At 40.4% G+C, this 17886-nt stretch overlaps 4 protein-coding genes and 2 long non-coding RNA genes across 8 annotated transcripts in view; 4 read left to right on the top strand and 2 right to left on the bottom strand.

Moving 5' to 3' along the window:
• ino80b (INO80 complex subunit B) overlaps positions 1-785 on the bottom strand; it is a 6398-nt gene extending 5613 nt beyond the window's left edge. The window contains exon 1 of the mRNA XM_034856351.1: positions 540-785. The gene's annotated coding sequence lies outside the window, so the exon portion shown is untranslated. The remainder of the gene's footprint in view (positions 1-539) is intronic.
• Positions 1-6404, top strand: part of intu (inturned planar cell polarity protein) — a 41849-nt gene extending 35445 nt beyond the window's left edge. The window contains exon 18 of the transcript XR_004654509.1: positions 6393-6404. The gene's annotated coding sequence lies outside the window, so the exon portion shown is untranslated. The remainder of the gene's footprint in view (positions 1-6392) is intronic.
• aadat (aminoadipate aminotransferase) overlaps positions 1-6863 on the top strand; it is a 7746-nt gene extending 883 nt beyond the window's left edge. Inside the window, exons 3-14 of one of the 2 annotated variants that reach the window (XM_034856345.1) lie at positions 422-590; positions 1194-1326; positions 1945-2019; positions 2433-2642; positions 2834-2899; positions 3090-3172; positions 3852-3948; positions 4507-4568; positions 4725-4789; positions 5382-5494; positions 6513-6614; positions 6695-6863. In XM_034856345.1, coding sequence (XP_034712236.1) covers positions 422-590; positions 1194-1326; positions 1945-2019; positions 2433-2642; positions 2834-2899; positions 3090-3172; positions 3852-3948; positions 4507-4568; positions 4725-4789; positions 5382-5494; positions 6513-6614; positions 6695-6736 — 1217 coding nt within the window. In that variant the 3' untranslated portion in view covers positions 6737-6863. The remainder of the gene's footprint in view (positions 1-421; positions 591-1193; positions 1327-1944; positions 2020-2432; positions 2643-2833; positions 2900-3089; positions 3173-3851; positions 3949-4506; positions 4569-4724; positions 4790-5381; positions 5495-6512; positions 6615-6694) is intronic. The other variant, XM_034856346.1, reaches the window with a different exon arrangement.
• On the bottom strand, positions 2279-9219 carry LOC117934589. The gene is made up of 2 exons (XR_004654513.1): positions 9066-9219; positions 2279-4175 (listed from the first exon to the last, which is right to left on the bottom strand). It is a non-coding gene; the product is annotated as an uncharacterized LOC117934589 (long non-coding RNA).
• Positions 9220-9557: 338 nt separating this feature from the next.
• On the top strand, positions 9558-17651 carry mfap3l (microfibril associated protein 3 like). 2 transcript variants are annotated; one of them, XM_034856348.1, is made up of 3 exons: positions 9558-9811; positions 11550-11944; positions 16172-17651. In XM_034856348.1, exons 2-3 carry the CDS (start codon positions 11623-11625, stop codon positions 17131-17133), a joined length of 1284 nt encoding a protein of 427 aa, XP_034712239.1. In that variant the 5' UTR covers positions 9558-9811; positions 11550-11622; the 3' UTR covers positions 17134-17651. The 2 variants fall into 2 exon arrangements, with proteins under 2 accessions (XP_034712239.1, XP_034712238.1); XM_034856347.1 differs by having other exon boundaries at positions 9693-9811; positions 11539-11944.
• On the top strand, positions 11381-17651 carry LOC117934588. The gene is made up of 2 exons (XR_004654512.1): positions 11381-11431; positions 17495-17651. It is a non-coding gene; the product is annotated as an uncharacterized LOC117934588 (long non-coding RNA).
• Positions 17652-17886: the final 235 nt, after the last annotated feature.

Below are 17886 nucleotides of genomic sequence, written 5' to 3'. Positions count from 1 at the left end.
AAAATTAAGCAGTTGAGCCCAATTCCTCCTAGTCTGCGTGCAGCGACATAGTTTAGAGTTTAGACCATTACCATGTTGAAGGCTTAAGTGATGCACAATGTCTAACAGATTATAATTTATTTAGCAAAAACCAGTCGACACACAGTAGTATGTCTAGGCACAATTTAAATAAATAAAAAAGCCTCTTAGAAACTTGTTTGGCCAACTTTTAAATTTAATCACCGTCTCCATAGAAGAAAGTAACACTTTTTCCATGTCACTTTTATTAACCTGACCATACAGAGATAGTCACTGAAATGCTGCTAAAACAACAATATGTATGTCAAGTTGGAACAAATAAATGCCTATAACAACAGATGTTGCCTTATTTTAGCCCAAATGTCTATCTATCCATCTCATCTATTTCTCCACCGGTATGAAGCCGAGCTGCAGCAGCGGTCACCTCCGTCCCTGATCTCTCTGGCGGGAGGAGCGCCCAACCCCAACACTTTCCCCTTCCAGTCAGCATCCATTAAGTTGAAGAACGGACAGACGCTCACCTTCGATGATGCAGCGATGAAGAGGGCTCTGCAGTACTCTGCCTCTAATGGGTGACAAATTAACACAGGAGTCCTTGTTTTTGTGGAATCAGTCACTTATTCCTAAGATTTTCCTGCACACTCCAATAGTTTTATGGTTAAATGGTGTAAGAAGTTATAATAGATAGTTTATATGGGGCGCCTAGAGATTGAGACGCCAACCACATCTTCAATTTGAATCTGGCCTATCTGACCCTAAAAATAATGATACAAAGGTTAATTCACGAAGGAGAAATCTGGACTATAAACCCATAAAGAGTACCATAAACCTACCTGCTCAAATATGTATCTCTTCTGTGTTGGGTGCTCAGAGCTCTCAAACACATCACCAGTTAAAAACAGTGTGGGCAGATCCTGTTTCATGTTGATGTACTGTAGTTTACAGTTTTGTAGGTGAAAGCCTTCCTTTTGTATAAATTACTTTGTATGCTTATTCCAGACAACATTTTTCTCAAAAACCTACCCAGCAACAGTGCTTAGAAAAGCTTTCATTAATGTATAATTGGTTGGACTGACAAAACAAAAACATACTGTTCTATTTATATATAAAAAACAGCAGTTTATGACAGTGTAAAGTCGGTTGTGTAGTAAGTCTAATTTCTTTTTCCTACATAGAATACCCGAGCTGCTGACGTGGATGAAGAACCTACAGAAGGAGCTCCACAACCCACCGACCGCTGGTTACACCCCTGAGAATGGCCAGATGGACGTGTGTGTGACCACGGGGAGCCAGGAGGGGCTCTGTAAGGTACGGACACCTCCAGCTGCAGTCTGTATCCACAACCTTCCACCTCTGCTATTGCCGCCGGATATTCCGCCATGTGTCCTTTTTTTTGGACCAGATTTTCATTACCTAACCTTTTCTTTGTGTTGGAATTCTAACCTCCAAAGATCCAGGACTAAGCCAAAAATTTGCCATTTGAACATCTACAACTTTTCAATTTCTTGAATTTCACTTTCCACTAAAGCCCAAAATGGTCGCCTAAGTGAGAGCTGTGCAGGATATAGCGGGTGTGGAGAGGGGGGGAAGGGGAGGAAACCTATCTGCAGCTCGTGTGCGGGGAAGGGGGAGGGGAGGACGTTATGAAATGCGTGTGCCTGAGCAGTGATTGACACGCAGTATAACACCCCCATATCAACTTGTAACAGAGTCAACAGCACTTCTGCATTTGCTTTGCAGCTCTCTACCGGCTATAACCGCACTATGCAAGTTTGTAGTTCCGGTGAGACATGATGCGACAATTCAGCTTCCAACCTGTAGAGGGACCAAAGTGGGAAAAAGTTACCTACTGTGGCTTTAAATTATGACTGTTCCTAATTTTATAAGAATTTCTAATGACATGTTTTAAATGTTTTGGGTTTTCAGGTGTTTGAGATGCTGGTCAACCCTGGAGACAACGTTCTGCTGGATGCACCCACCTATTCAGGCACACTGGCAGCGGTGAGAGCACTCTATAATTGGTCTGCAACAAATATTTTCATAGTCAAATAATGTGTTGATTATTTTCTCGATTAAACAGCTAGTTGTTTAGTCTATAAAATGTTGAATCAGTGTTTTCCAAAGCCCTAAATGACGTTCTCAAATGGCTTGTTTTGTCCACAACTCAAAGATATTCAATGTACTGCCATAGAGGAGAGAAGAAACAAAACAAAAAAAATCTGATCATGGAATCAGAGAACGTTTTACTTTTTTTTCTCCTTAACAGATTACTCAAACCGATAAATCGATTATCAAAATAGTTAGTAATTACTTTGAAAGTTGACAACTAATCTCCGCAGCTCTAATTTATAACAACACAAAGATGAGGTAAGTTAAGCTTCTGTGACCTTCCAAACTTCTTTTTTCCTTTGTAGCTCCAGCCGCTCGGTTGCAACTTAATCAACGTCCCCAGCGATCAGCACGGCATCATACCCGCAGCCCTGAAGGAGGTTTTGTCTCGGTGGGACCCCTCAGACGTCCATAAGCCCAGCAGCACTGTCCCCAAGATCCTCTACACCATCCCCAACGGAGGAAACCCCACCGGTGCCTCCATGACGGCTCAGAGGAAGCAGGAAGTGTATGAGGTTGGTCTCCCCTCGGCAAGGTCACAAAACAAAGACTCATATAGTTGTGAATGTGACTGCATGCACACAATGCAGATCATTTATGAATCACTCCTCTCTCACTCTGATTTATGCAATTAGAGCTTGTAGTGAAGCTGATTTCCCTGCAGATTCACAGTCATTTTCTAACGTCCCCCGGTCTTTTTTAATAGCTGGCCAGGCAGTACGACATGCTCATCATTGAGGACGACCCATACTTCTTCCTGCAGTTTGACAAGGTACAAAAAGAGTTCACTCCCCTCATCTGTTCATCAAACAAAGTTACTTTTCTGTCTATTTAAAAAATAGTTCACTTCTAATTTTTTGTTACTTTATGACCTCATCTTTTGGGAGAACCATTAAAGAATGTCAATAATTCAATTGATGACATAAGAATTCCTGTTCCTGTATGTCTCATCTATTTGGCAGCCGTGGGCTCCCACGTTTCTCTCCATGGATGTCGACGGCAGGATCATCAGGACAGACTCCTTCTCTAAGATCCTGTCTTCAGGGTGAGCTTCCGAATCTGAGTGTGTGTGTGTGTGTGTGTGTGTGTGTATAAACCCAGTGCATCTGAAGCTCTGCTGTTGCCATTTAGGGTTATATTGACTCTGCTACAGCACAGTGTTTGTGCTCTTCCTTTAACGAGTCAGGACCAGATATGTAAACTGGGTGTGTTATTTCCCCCCCCCCCGTCTATCGTATAGTATCGTATTTATTTTGCTGGTGTAATCCCTGCTGGTCACATCTGATGGTTTGTTTGTAGGAAACCATGTTGTTTTCTTTAGCTTGTATTGAGCACATTATGAAAACTTTTAAAAGTACAAACTGACTGTAAAAACATTCCTAAAAAACCCTAATAACATATTATAGACACTTCCTTTTACATTTACATCCTAAGCATCTTAAACTATAAAATGCCACTCACATTTCCCAAATCCAAATGATAAAAACCAGATGTTTGACATAATCATAGCAGCTTTGACTAGTCTGAGGCTCCACAGATTAGGACATTGTGTGCTGACTGTCAATGATCTGCCTTATTTTTATTAAACAATTTTCTTTAATTTCTGTCAGGATAGCTACATCAGAATTAGAATCGGCAAACGTCACTTTATATTCTGAGCCACATTATGCAGATCTTCACCAACATGTCCTGGATGTCTATTACTAATTGTCTGTGTGTTTTAGACTAAGGATAGGTTTTGTAACCGGTCCCAAACCTCTGGTGGATAGGGTGGTGCTGCACATCCAGGCCTCCACAATGCACACTAGTACCTTCACGCAGGTAAAGGAAAACATTTTTTTACAACGCCACACCCTGCTTATTAAAATGTTGCGTTACTGGTTAACTGCAAACAGATTCTGACGCCACCGACTTGTACATACTGCCAGCTTCTGTGCCAACCCTTCAGCAAGCCAGATTTGCACAAACTCACCAGCGAGAAGGCTGTGTGTTGTCTCGCTACAGCCGACGCCAAACAAGATGTTGTGGTGCGTCTGGATCCGCGGCAGCTGCAGAGGAGGTTTTAATAAAGAAAAAGAGGGATTAATTAGGATCTGCAAAAAAAAACTGTTGTTACCCTTCTTAGATTCAAACCTTACCACCTGCTTTTTCATCTAATCTGTACTAAAACTCAGAAAGATTTAAAATTGGAAACAAGAACAGAACAAAACAAACATCTAAAGAATCTATTGTGGAAAAAAAAAAGGTGTGTCATGCTCCAACTGCACTGATGTACAAATGGAAATACAGATCTGAAGACGGATTATCTGCTGCAGGGTAAAATCTTTTGACTCTGTGCCAGTCATTGCATGACATAACATGCGTCCTGACTCCTTTCAGCTTATGGTGTCTCAGTTGTTGCACAGTTGGGGCCAAGACGGTTTCATCCAACACATAGAGGGGTATGTTACTTCCCACAATGGCTGCACAGCCACATGTGCTCTGCAGGACTGATTTGACTGGTTAAGAAAACAATCAGATCCATTTCAAACAGTTCCATTCAATGGAGTCAGCCATTTTTGCATCGATGCATGACTCAGTTTTCTTGCCTCTCACAGGGTGATAGAGTTTTACAGGAAACAGCGTGATGCCATGATCACCTCTGCAGACAAGTGGCTTAAAGGTTTGTGAAAAAAAAAGTTGAAATACCAAAAAATTGCATTTTGGTGTGACCCACTTAATGTTAACATAATGTACCTTTTAATATTCTTTTACTGAAATAAAAAATAGACAAATCAAATTCTGTATCAAGACAGATCTGACATGTGTGGATAATATGGGTCCTGTCTGGACGGTCTGATCAGTAATACACAAAGTGGCCGGCTGCAGTATTTACTGTTGCTAAAAGATAAGCAGATTTTCTTATGTAATTTACATCAATACAGACCCTCTGCATTATTGTAATGCTGTATGGTCTTAAAGGCGGAGAAGGAAAAAACTATTTGGGTACCTGTCTTATTTAGTTATTGTATTGTCTGTTTTGTTTGTATTTGTTCTACCTGTTCTATAAGAAGTGACATTAGCTGTCAATACCATTCCCTATTGTAAAAAAAAGAAAAGAAAAAAAGAAACATTTGTAGTGAAGTTTGTAGTTTTCTTGGAGCCACCGCCTGGTGACAATTTGAGGAACTACATGGTAAGGTGTTAAGGATTTATGTCACTTGTAACAACAATCACTATATTTGTCAGTGTTTATTTTTCGTGTGTGTGTCTGTGTGTAGATGTAGCAGAGTGGCAAACCCCATCAGCAGGCATGTTCCTGTGGATTAAGCTAAAGGGCATAACTGATACCCAACAGCTCATTATGAAGAAAGCCTTGGAGAAAGAGGTCAGCGCACAACTTGTTCCTGTTGTATTTCTGTGTAAACCCTCACATATTAATCTCTTTTTGTGATTTAATTGGGGAACAAAACCCATTTAACTCATATGTACTCTGCTCTAATGTGCCAATAGCAGAATGCATTTGGGTGCTTTTTTCTGTCAGTTTGTGAGCAGATGTTTTGCACCAGGGGCAAGGCAGCTTTTGTTTCTGAATAGAGTGTAGGATGGTGCATGTAAAGCGTCCATTGTGAACATTGTGAGTGGGTTTAGCAAGTGAGCGCTTTCCCTCCCACACACACACACAGAACGCTTCCAAATCCGGCTGGTAAGCCGTGCATAGACAGGAGTGGGTACAATCGGGCTTTTCCAAGGTCTGTACAGTGCGTCCGGACAGCAGATAGTAGTTTTCTTCACAGTAAAAAAAAACAACACTTGAGATTTGATTCATTGTCAGTGCTTTTTCTTTCCACAGCTGTAATAATTGCCCTCAGGCCTCTCTCAGTGTTATGCAGTGGATTGCAACAGGCAGTCAGAGACTTTTAAGTTGTAATATTTCTGACAGATATTAAAGGAAGAGTATTGACATTGTAGAGCGTTAGATGAGAAGATTGATACCGCTGTCACATTGTCAGTTGAATATGAAGCTACAGCCAACGGTAGGTTAGCTTAGCTTAGCACAAAGACTGGAAGTGGGGAAAACAGCGAGCCTCTTAATCTAATTAATTAACATGTTATATCTAATGTGTTTAAACCTTATGAAAATCAAAGTTTAAAAACTATTTGTGTTATATGTTTGGGACTATTTTTGGTCAATTAAAAAAATAATTTGTCTGGCTTTAGAATTACAATTTCAATACACAAAGAACTGCGGGGAAAAAAGAGGTTAGTTTTGTCCTTACAAACAGGATTAATCAAATGACCTTGGATTCATGAAAACATCAGCTATGTAGAAACCGGAGAAGAAGACAAAAGCAATGTAAATATTAAATAACATGAGTCATGTCTCTTTGTATGTGTGCTAAAAGGTACTGCTGGTTCCCGGAGGTGTCTTCATGATCAACAGTGGTGACCCCTGTCCCTACGTCAGAGCAGCCTTTTCTCTCTCTACACCAGAGCAGATTGATGAGGTACACACACCCACACAAACACACACCCACACACACCCACACACACACAAATGACTAATCTCTAACAATTATTCTGACAGGCTTTCAGAAGACTCTCCTCTCTCATCAAAGAAGCTTTGTGATCAAACTTCTAATTTGTAAAAAATATATATATATTTTAATATTGTGTAACCTCCCCTGACAATAGAAGACACACAGAATGCATGTACTTGGTGCTGACCATTGAAAGCCATTTGGAACAATAAATAAGTATTAAAAAGAAAGAAAATACACTTCTTAACAATTTGTTACTCTGTAACACAGTAACTACACAGTGAAGATATTTTAGTTTTTAATGTACAAAAAAATAAAAAATAACTTTTTTTTTAATCATTTTGTCTTTTGAGTCTGTATCTTTGTGACTGCTGCTCCACTAAAACCCCAACACTGTAAATACAGTCATAAAAATAGATTTCCCACCACATTAGTGATAAAGAGACCACATAGCTTTTACCCCGTGGATACAACAGTTACACCACTTGATATCATGTTTAGTGTATTAGTTGAATAGTATGTCTGTGGTTATTATGGCTCTAGGAGACCTTACAACAAATGCAAATAGACTGTGAAGCAACCCTTCTGTTAAAGTATGATGATGTTTTTTAAGTCGGCATGTTTTCTCTCATTTCTCTCTCAAGTTTAGCAAAGCACAGCCAGCTATGAAATGTTGCTTTATCACAATCTAGCAAGGCTCAATGTGTTTATGTCGGAAATGTGTAATTTCAAAAAGGTGATACTAAAAGGATGATTGACAGTCCTCCTAAAACCATGAACTCTTCTTGCACTTACATGGACAAAATAATCTTATAGTTGGGATGGGTATTTTTTTTCCTCTAAAAAGGGTAAAATCTCTAGAAACACTTTCCCAGCCCGGGAATACCCTGACGAACTTCCGGCAATTTGAGATTTGCTCTGTTACAACTGAGAAGGGTCTGGTGTCAACCAGGCTAGAACAACTGTATGGTGAGACTGACGCAAGGGTTGCACAGACCAAAGCCACAAGTCCTTTTACCATAAAGTTCTTAAAACTGCAAGTGTTGCAAGTGCATTTAACACCGTTTCCACTTCTATGTTCACCTTTTGCAGTGCCTTTGTTTAAAAAAGGCTCTAACAAGTCTATCATATAATGCAGGTGCTTAAGTTATGTTAAGTTATTAGTTTATTATAAATTAATTGAGGCTATAATTTGGCTATTATTGGTTATAGAAGATAAAAGAAACATATTGATGTTTGTGTATGTAGTAGGCTTTTTGCTGCCTATAAGTAAGTAAGTCATATCAACCTAACATTTACTGTAAACTTTACAGTCTGACTTATGATTGAAGTAAACATTGAGCTGGTGCCGCAGGATGCTGGGGTTTGACCCTCTTTGTTTACGGATGACCTAAATAAAAACCAGCAGACGTTCAGCGATCATGTAACAGTACCTGCTGACAACAATAGGGTGTGTGTGGTGGAAACTGTTTTCTTTTCCTTTGTACAGACTTTCTGCCTGTTGTGTTAATATGTAGCACTTTGGGAGCAGGGTGACCGAGCTCTTGGGGTTGTTTGTCTAAAGCTAAAACATTAATCCGTGAAGGATAATAAGGTCAGAGGATCGGTTAAAAAATCCAGATTTAGAAAAATGTATTTACTGTGAAGTTATCTTGTAAAAACTACAATTTCACCTAAGCACTGGACTGAAACTAAGCACCCTGACTCCTGACCTTAGTAAAAGTCAAATATTAGCAAAAACATAGAAAAGAAATTGTTCTAAAAAAGTGTTAGATTATGGGGTCATATATGTATAGTCTACACTAACTACTTGGACAGCTGTATTCACTTTTATGAGCTTATCTTATGCTTCCATGTAAAACTTCACCACAAAAACAATATGGTTGTTTGACACTGAAATAAGAGTACCAAATTTCCCTCTAAATGTAACGAAATTTAGTTCAGACATTAGTGCAAAATTATCTCATGTATCACACACACACACACACACACACTTTAAATATCCATATTTCTATAGGTAGATGAAGCATTAGTGACTTAGTTATTGACTGTCTGCTGAGGCCTTGGCACAGTCTGTTTCAGAATTTGTGGCCTCAAGGTCAGACAAACAAACAGCCCAGATAACCCTGACTTGGTCTTTATTTAGAGGTTTCTCTGTCCAGCCTTTGTTTCTTCCAGGAAATATTTTGTTTCAATGAGAAGTCTGCCGTTTCTTTATGTATTTTTTTCTTTATCTGCTGTCCACAACAAAGTTTTCCTCAAGCGTCTTTTTACTGTCAAACCTTTTCGCTTTAATTGATCATAAATGCTGAAGGAAATGTGTTTTCCCCAGAGTCATTGTATGCGTATGTCTTAAAACAGACGTGCACAGACAGGTCTACTACCTGTACCACAAAATTAAATGTACTTGAACTTTACCTTTATTTAAGGAAGGTTTTCAAGTCCGTTTGAAGTGGTCAGTGGCAAACTGGGAAGCTTCCCAGACACTGCTGCTGTCTCCTCAAGGAAGCATCAAGGCCAGGCTGCACAAACAAACCACAGGAATATAGATGAGGGACAGATATAAGGACAAAACAACATAAATTGCTTAAGTAAACCTCATTCTTTGGTGTAGCCGTTTAATAATATTCAGCTTTATGGAACATGTATGGCAGACTTTAGACAGACATCCCCAGGACTTGGCTAAGACCAAAACATAACTAAAAAGATAGTTAATATTGGACTTATAATTACAGAAGCATTATTGTGTTTCATGTGTGTGTCAGCATTGTTTCTAGCTTGTTCTGCTGCCCCTGAGTGGCCAAAATTACTGCATCTTTAAACATGGGCAAGGAAATAGCAGTGATAGGGAGCCTGTGACAACAACATCAAAATTAATGTATTACATGTTAACTAACTATTCCGAATTGACCTATTTTATTATTGTTTAAGAATTTCAAATCAATGTCTTCTTAACGTTATTGCCTCACCTGCTCTGGCAATAGCAAGAAACAGCGATGTTGTCACCCAGGTTATCCTGAAGCAACGCTAACGTCACTTGGTCGACATAGCGGGCGACTAGCGTACGCGGTGGACGGAGGATGATGGAGATGCGGTGAAACAGCTAACGACATATCATCGACTCTGGTGTTTCCCACTAAACGTTTACAGCGACATACCAATATGTGAGTATGAAAGTTTTATTTATCAACTGGGAACAATAACATTAAAATGGGTTTAGTGAACGTTTAAGCTGCTGACGTCGACGCTGAGGTTGCCGTTTGGGATTGCTTTGCGGAGACGTTACTGCATTTCTCGGCTTACCGCTAGCTACATTCATACGCTCTCTACTGATGATTTCGACCATTTTCTGCGGTAATATTTATTGTTAATTGTAGCACGTTAAATTATCTATCGTTGTGTGAATATGAAAGAGCTACCTCACAACCGCTTATTTGATGATTGCAGTGGCACAGCTCTGGAAGGGTCTCGTGATGTAAAACAACCGTCCAGCACATAGCCATGTCCCACGCCCTTGTTTTGTGGTGTTTAGCGTTTGAACGGCACCGTTTAAGGCGACGAAATCTTGAAATCAGTCTCGCATATGACATACAATTAACTATTGCATTCACGACCTGGAAGAGCGCGTATTATCCGCTTGCTTATTGTTGCTTCCAATGAGAGCGAAGCGTTTTTCTCGCTGCTTTTTCGTTGCTGAACGCCTCGCGTTTTTTTTTGCCGGAGCGTCCTGAACCGGCCGCATCGAGTTGAAAAACTTCAGCGATCGGAAAAACGAATGACGCCATTTAAAATTAAAGCAAAAAATAACGGTTGGCTGAGTACAGGTGATTCGATAGTTGTCTAGCAAGAATCACAAAAGATCTAGTTGGTCTGATTGGAACGTCTTCAACAATGTCAAAGCAGCGCAGTGCGCCTCGCGTTTTGCAACCTGCAAACGCGCTCGGTCCGATGCCATCTTCGGGGGCTGTATGTGTGGCACTGGCAAGGATTTGACATAGCAAATAGACGGAGCCCACACGCCGCTCCGGTATGTTGTAGCGGGGCTTTGTTATTACATTAATGTGTACTGTTTTAACACAGATAATAACGTTACAAATGATCTGTTTCAGTGTAAGGTATTGATACATACACACACACACATACATATATTGTATTTCTATAGTATGCAACTGCTTTTAGCTGTGACACGTACAGCAATAGCTAACGTTAGATTTGAATAACTGAACATGACCAATATGTTAGTAAAATGCTTCAGGGCTATTTGCCAACGATTTTAGTGTGCGCTAGGACTTATTTTGCTTCAAATATAAGTTGTTTTAGTTAGTGCTGCAAGACAAAGGAATTGTTCATCGTTTTAATAATAAAACACGGAAAATGGCAAGGAACTTAAGGCATTTATGAAACCAGCAGATGTTTGGTAGTTTTGCTTAGTAATTAACAAAATCAGTAATCAATAAAATAACCTTGCAGGGGAAAAAACTAAATATCGATGGATTTATTTAACTAGGGATTAAAAGATGAAATGACAATAAATCGAAAACTATTTTTACAGTCAATAGTATAGGTCATTTTACAAGCTGGTTCTATCTTCTCAAATGTGGGGATTTACTCCTCTGTTGAATATAATTGTAAATGTAATATCTTGGGATTTTGGAATGTCAGTTGAACAAAACAAGCAATTTGAGAGACTTCACCTTGGCCTCTTGGAAATTGTGAGGGGCAGATTAATAATAATGAAGATAGTCTTAAATATTAGGTGCAGTCCTGTAGTCCTTTCAGGACTAGTGATAAAACAGCTTCCTTATCAGTTTGTTCCAGCTGAACAGACACAGTAAGTTTTATCCTGCACCTGCACTGTGTCTGATTAACACGTCACTTTCTTGTCTTCTAGTGAGTTTTAAGTCACAGAACTGGATTCCAAATTGCCTTCTACTATCAAGAGATAGCCAGCCTGGTGGATGGAGACCCAGAAGGAATGACTGAGTCTCCTTCCCCTTGGGTGACACACCGACAGTTCCAGAAAATGCACTGGGCCACTGGATACGTTATTTTGGTCCTGGTGTTCCTTATCGCCTCTCACACCAATGGGGCCTTATCTCTGGACACAGATGGAAACCATACAGAACCCGGCAATGTGACAGATAGCGGATTTGTCCCGGTTGTGTTCACAAAAGTGGGCCAGATAATTGCTCGTGAGGGGAAAAGCGCGCTGATTGATTGCAATGTCACCGGAGAGCCTTTCCCCAGTGTTCAATGGTTCAACTCCCATGGAGACCGTCTGGACACAGAGATGAATGGTGAGACAGACCGTACTGTTACTTTAAACCTGGCTTCCTGTTCTCTTTGTCACCAGCACTGCCTGTCACTTAATGATAATTTCATAAGAAGTGAATACAAAACAGTGTTACATTTATTATTTATTATGAACAAGCCTTTGAAAGTTAAGAAATAGACATTTAGGTGCATTTATAAATTGTAGGGAGTTAGATAGTTACAGTAGTACACAGTACATGCCAACATGCACGCTACAGGCTTTCCACCCTGGAAACGGTGTCACAGATGTGGTACGCCACTCAGATCCTTCATTTTGTAAATCACTATGTTATTAAGTATATTTACTGTAATACTGTACATTTTCTAGAAAATCGATTTAGAAAATTAATGAATAATCATATCAACACAATCTACACAATTCTGTTTCTGACTAATCCAGTGAATACAAATTATTGGTAAATAAAGAAGTCATCATATTGATGCATAAATCATACTAAAATGAAAGTCTGACATTGCCATAAAGCAGTTGAGCAGTTTCTATATATATCACATTACATATCACCCACCCCAATCAACAGATATTTTATTTAGAGTTGGACGCCATTGGTATTACTGTATTGTAAAGTAGTACACAGGTAACAGTACCAAGGATACCCGCATAAATGTGGAAAACATTGCTGCTTCCCACTGGGAAATAGGACAGTAACGTTTCCGGATGCTCTGATGCACAGAAATCCACAGCCAGTGTCTTACATCGAAAACAATAGTTGCAATCTGTGTGTCAGTGCACATCATCTCAGGTACACAGAGCACCAATCAGAGCAAGTGTTTAGGCATCACCTGTGTCTTTTAGGGCCAAGGAGAAGTGAAGTGAAATATTAGAGCTTCAGTCAAAGAACAGGAAATCAACTTACCTACTGGTTGAGTCTCCATCTGGATACTTGTGTGTGACGGCTTTACAGTTACACCAAAATAAAGATATAATTATTTAGTATATTCAAGGACATTTGGATTTTGGATGATAATGTTGGTTAACACTGTTTAACAAGAAAAAGGGAAGAGCGAAAAGACAAGACAGGAACAGAAGACCTTGTGTACAATGATGATTTTAGTCTTGGTTCTAGTTCGATATGACCTAGACGTTTCTTTCTAAATCTTTAGTCCTCATGTTCAGAAGTCAGGCCTTCAGTTCCTGAAGAAGGGGAATTTAGCTCAATTATTGCACATTTTGTCAGGGAACAGTGATTATTTCCCTGCTGTGATTGGAGGTGTTTGCCAATTAGGTTCAGGAAAAAAAATTCAGAAAGTTTTCACTACTGATTTTCATTCAATCCGAGCCTCCACCACTCGTGTTTGAATATTGTGATTAACCTAAGAGAAGGAATGCAAAGCAAGGAGTTATTTTAATGCTTCTCCAGAGCTAGCCTGTTGAAACCTGCCATCGGAGACGAGAGGCAGCATTGTTATTATGACCCACAAACCCAGAGCTGCGTCTGTACCATTACAGAGCTTCTCCCCCTGGGCTTCACACAGGAATATAATTAGGAAGGGCTTGACTGTCGCCCCAGCAGGCAGTACTTACTCAGTAATAAACATGGGTTACTAACAGAGCAGTTTTACCAACCTTGCTTGTTTCTTCTGCAGATGTTTGTCTATTACTCATGCTGCTTCTTTTTCTTCTTTCCCTCCAAACTTGCTTGTAGTATTGGTAAGCACATCAATCGCATTACATGATCTGGTGGTGGAGGTAAAATTAGAAATCTTCCTCTCACATGAATAGGTGGATGGGCGGGACGCTGTTGTCGGCCAGGCTACATTTCCTGACCTTTCCTCCTGAGGATACCAGTGGGGGAAATTGATCGTGCTAGCAGTGGAGAAGACAGCAGCAATGATTTTATGCTCTCTTCCAGACTACAGATTTACAGGCACCTTTTGTGATATTTGTCCATCTTTACTCCCACACAGTAAAGACAGCAGGTAGTTGAGGAGGAGTTGCAGGTCATTTCACTCAAATGTCACTGCTTGGGGATAAATGCTTCAATGAGAGTCGTCCTTAAGGGCCAGTTCAGGACAAAGCACAAACCTTACAGTATACAGTTTTTTTAGAAGCTGTTTTCAACCAAAGTTAGAAAACACTAATAACAGTTGGCAGAACAGTCAACAGCCCTGTTAGCTTAGCTTAGCTTAAAGACTGAAAACAAGTAGAAACTGCTACACTGGCTCTGTTTTACGATAACATACCAGCCCCTCTAAAGCTTACTAATTAACACATGATATCTTGTTTGTTTACTTCATACATAAACCAAAGTGTAAAAACAACTATTTGCATTTTTACTGGGGTTTTGTGTCTGTTTTGACTATTTCTTGGCTCTAAACAGTTGCCACCATTAGGAAGTGCCAGCAGGCTGTTTCCAGTCTTTGTGCTAAGCTAGGCTAACCATCTGCTGGGCTGCAGGATATGACCTAAAAGCTAAATCCCGATTAATTGCACATTTAACCTTGATAAGGATAAATTAACAATAAGTAATCACGTTGTTCTAAATCATCTTTTCCGAAACGAAAATGTTTCCAGATAATTGACACTGCAGGTTTTTTGGGGGACAAGTTGCTCAGTCGACTCAGACTTGGTGTTTGAGTTATCCTCCATTATGCTTTCCATGCGGCTGACTTTTCCCGGTCAAAGTCACATGAATGTTTTTAAGGAGAAAGTAGGCCTATCAACAGGAATAAATTATCGAAATTATTGTCATGGTTAAAATGCATCGATAACCATCTGTTGCCCTCTTGATCCCTTAGCTTTATATGTAACAGTCAGGCATGAGAGTGGCATCAACCTACTTATGTAACTCCCACCAGTAAGCAAACAAGCGGATTTTCCAAAATGTTAATCCATTCCTTTGAACTACACGAAGGCATCACCATGTAGGTCGATCAGTTTATCAGTCAAGATATTTACCTTGTTACTTTGATAAGAACTGATAACCAAAGCAAATAAGTGATCTTCACCAAACATACTACAGCCAGGCGTCACACACAGATATAAACATGTACATGGAGTCCTGCTTGGATTGGTACATTTGAAGATATTAAAACTAACGTATACATTCAACTATAAAGCACAAATGTGATCCAGACGCTCTAATAGATCACTTTGCAACAGCCTCTGTTTAAACGTTCTAGTGCGCTTTAACATTAGATAAAATTGCAACAGTGGAAAATTGTTATTTTTTTTAATTTGAGAGTACTGACCCTTTAAATCATGTGGTAACGCGTGTTAAACTTAACCCCAACATGTAAATAGAACTTTCCTGTTTTGATTATTCAAACCTCACACAGAGCAGCCGCGCCACCTGTTTAAATATTGAAGGCATGGCAGGAATATGAAGGTCACTGGTTCTCTCCTGTTTAAACTCCCAGTCTGATATACAGCTTGCACTAACATGGCACAGACAGAACATAGTGTGGCTTTACATTTTAGAGCCAAAGGCTGAGATGAGCACAGATGACGGCTCATACATGAGGTCACAGTGCACGCTGCAGTTTTGGAGGACTGCTTGGTTTAACGGCACTTGATTTTTTCATTGAAAAAAATGTGTTCTGTTGAGCTGTCAGACTCCATAAAAAAAAATAAGAACACTGCAACATAAGCAGATCTGAGTGAGCAAGTTCCTCTTAGAAAGCAGCAAACATCAGCTGCATAAACAGTGCAGAGGAGGGTTTACGGTTTTTGATTTTCAGGGTTGAAACTTTGACCTCAAAGAGAGTTAGTAGGCCAACCTCATATTTAGTGGGTTATGTAGTGAGGTTTTTTATTTATTTTAAAAGCAGGTACATAAGCAAAGTCCAATTTTTCACAACATGTTACCATAAGTAATGGCTGTATTATTTGTACTGCTTTGAGAATTTGTCAAAGAGTAGCAGGTTAAAACCTGTAGGTAAAGGTTTCATACAAATCAAGTTTATTTGTTATAGCATTGGCTATCAGTTATAGTAATGATAATAATGACAATGATTGCATTCACCAAGTGAATGCAATCATTGTCATGAGATCACGAGTCTCATTATCATGAGATCTCTGTGAGATCTCAGAATGTGGAACATTTGCAAAAAATACGTCTATTAGTAAAAAAGTCAGATACACTTAAACAAGATAAAGAGCTACGAAAACAAAAGATCCCAAGTTGTTATGAACCATAGTTTTTGTTACGCAGGGCTTAATATATCATGACTTTCTCCGATTCTTTCTGCAGGTGATAAGTGGTGGCTGCTGGACACTGGTGTCTTAAACATCACCAGCATTGAGTTTGCAGACCGTGGAAAGTACACCTGCATGGCGTCCAACGTGCACGGCAGTTCCAACTGCACAGTGACGCTGCGAGTGATCTTCACCAACGGTGACATGGGCGTTTACTACATGGTGGTTTGTCTGGTCACCTTCACCATCATTATGGCCCTGAACATCACACGCCTCTGCATGATGAGCAGCCACCTGAAGAAGACCGAGAAAGCCATCAATGAATTCTTCCGCACCGAGGGCGCCGAAAAGCTGCAGAAGGCCTTTGAGATAGCCAAGCGGATTCCCATCATCACCTCGGCCAAGACGCTTGAGTTGGCCAAGGTGACGCAGTTCAAGACCATGGAGTTTGCGCGGTACATCGAGGAACTGGCTCGCAGCATTCCGCTGCCGCCGCTTATTATGAATTGCCGCACCTTCATGGAGGAGATCCTGGAGGTGGTGGGCGTGGAGGAGATGAGGCACACCTTTGTCAGACAAGCGCCCGAGGGATGTCGCGACACAGTGAGCAGGGCCATTGGGCCAAGAGACATCTTCTCCATCCTGCAGGAGAGGGAGCGCGAGAGACAGCAAGGGCAGGAGAGGGAGCGCAGCGAATCCCCCGCAGCTGACTCAGAGAACTCCTCCGTTCACGAGCAGCCACAGCACATCGCCATCCAGGTGTCGGTCCACCCACAGCTCGCCATCGAGGGTTACTGCAGCATTGAAGAGCCACCTCAGCCGGAGGCCACACCCTCCTCACCTTCCCCCTCCTCTCCCCCACCACTCGCTTCTCTTGAGCCCGAGGAGCAGCCTGAGGCCGAGGCCGAGGCCGAGGCCGAGGTCGAGGCAGAGCAGGACACCGACCAGGCTGCACCCGAAGCGACAGCCGCAAACAATACCCCTCCCTGCCAGGTGTTTTATGAGAGCCACGTGTGACCAACCCCAGAGAAACAATAAATTATCCTGCTATGCATTTCCACTTGAAAACCAGAAGAGGTCAACATTTTTAATTTCCCATTTTGGAGTGAAACAATCACATTTTTTATTTATCTTTTCTGGAGGGACAATCTCTTGAAACCTTTATTCTGACAATAAATCATGAGGTTTTCATCAGGAAATCATGAGAGTCACTCTAGACTTTCATGCTTGATTGTACACAGCAGGGGTAATCAATAATATTAATGTTATAAGCAGTGATTGTAAGGTGATGAAATGTTGAGATTTTTATAGCTCATACTATTATTTAAAGAAATAGGGTACTCACAGGGGTGGGGGATAAGTGCTTGGGGTTTTCAAGATTCCAGAAATCTGCCTCTAGCTGCTCTTCATGCAGTTTCTCAAACCATGAAAGCTAAGCTTCCTTTATCTGCTCAAGATTCACATCCAGCTACTGTTACAGCTGGTCTGCTGCTGTTGTACGACGTCCTGCTCACCTAGAGATGCATGCTGGACTGGAAAAATAAGTTTGGTCAACATTTCATGATTGTACAGCCTCCTGTATTTCGACAAAAAAAACAACAAGATAGTTAAATCCTGAAAATGTGTGTATAGTAATTACCTGATTGGGTCACACACCTCTGGTTAGAGTGTTTGTTTCTTTTGAAATATTTAAGTATTATGTTATTAGAGTATTATTACCCATTGTGGTGTAATTTTGTTAATCAGCTAGTTTAAGCTGTAGAAACATTT

This window comes from Etheostoma cragini, chromosome 19 (genome assembly GCF_013103735.1).
Source record: "Etheostoma cragini isolate CJK2018 chromosome 19, CSU_Ecrag_1.0, whole genome shotgun sequence".
NCBI lineage: Eukaryota > Metazoa > Chordata > Actinopteri > Perciformes > Percidae > Etheostoma > Etheostoma cragini.
This window is presented reverse-complemented; position numbering and strand designations above follow the sequence as displayed.

What these genes read in the sequence shown, in the direction of transcription:
- mfap3l (XM_034856348.1), top strand. Translation starts at nt 11,623, where the DNA reads ATGACTGAGTCTCCTTCCCCTTGGGTGACACACCGACAGTTCCAGAAA. An exon ending in TCTGGACACAGAGATGAATG is followed by an intron (nt 11,945 to 16,171) that starts GTGAGACAGACC and finishes TTCTTTCTGCAG; the next exon opens with GTGATAAGTGGTGGCTGCTG.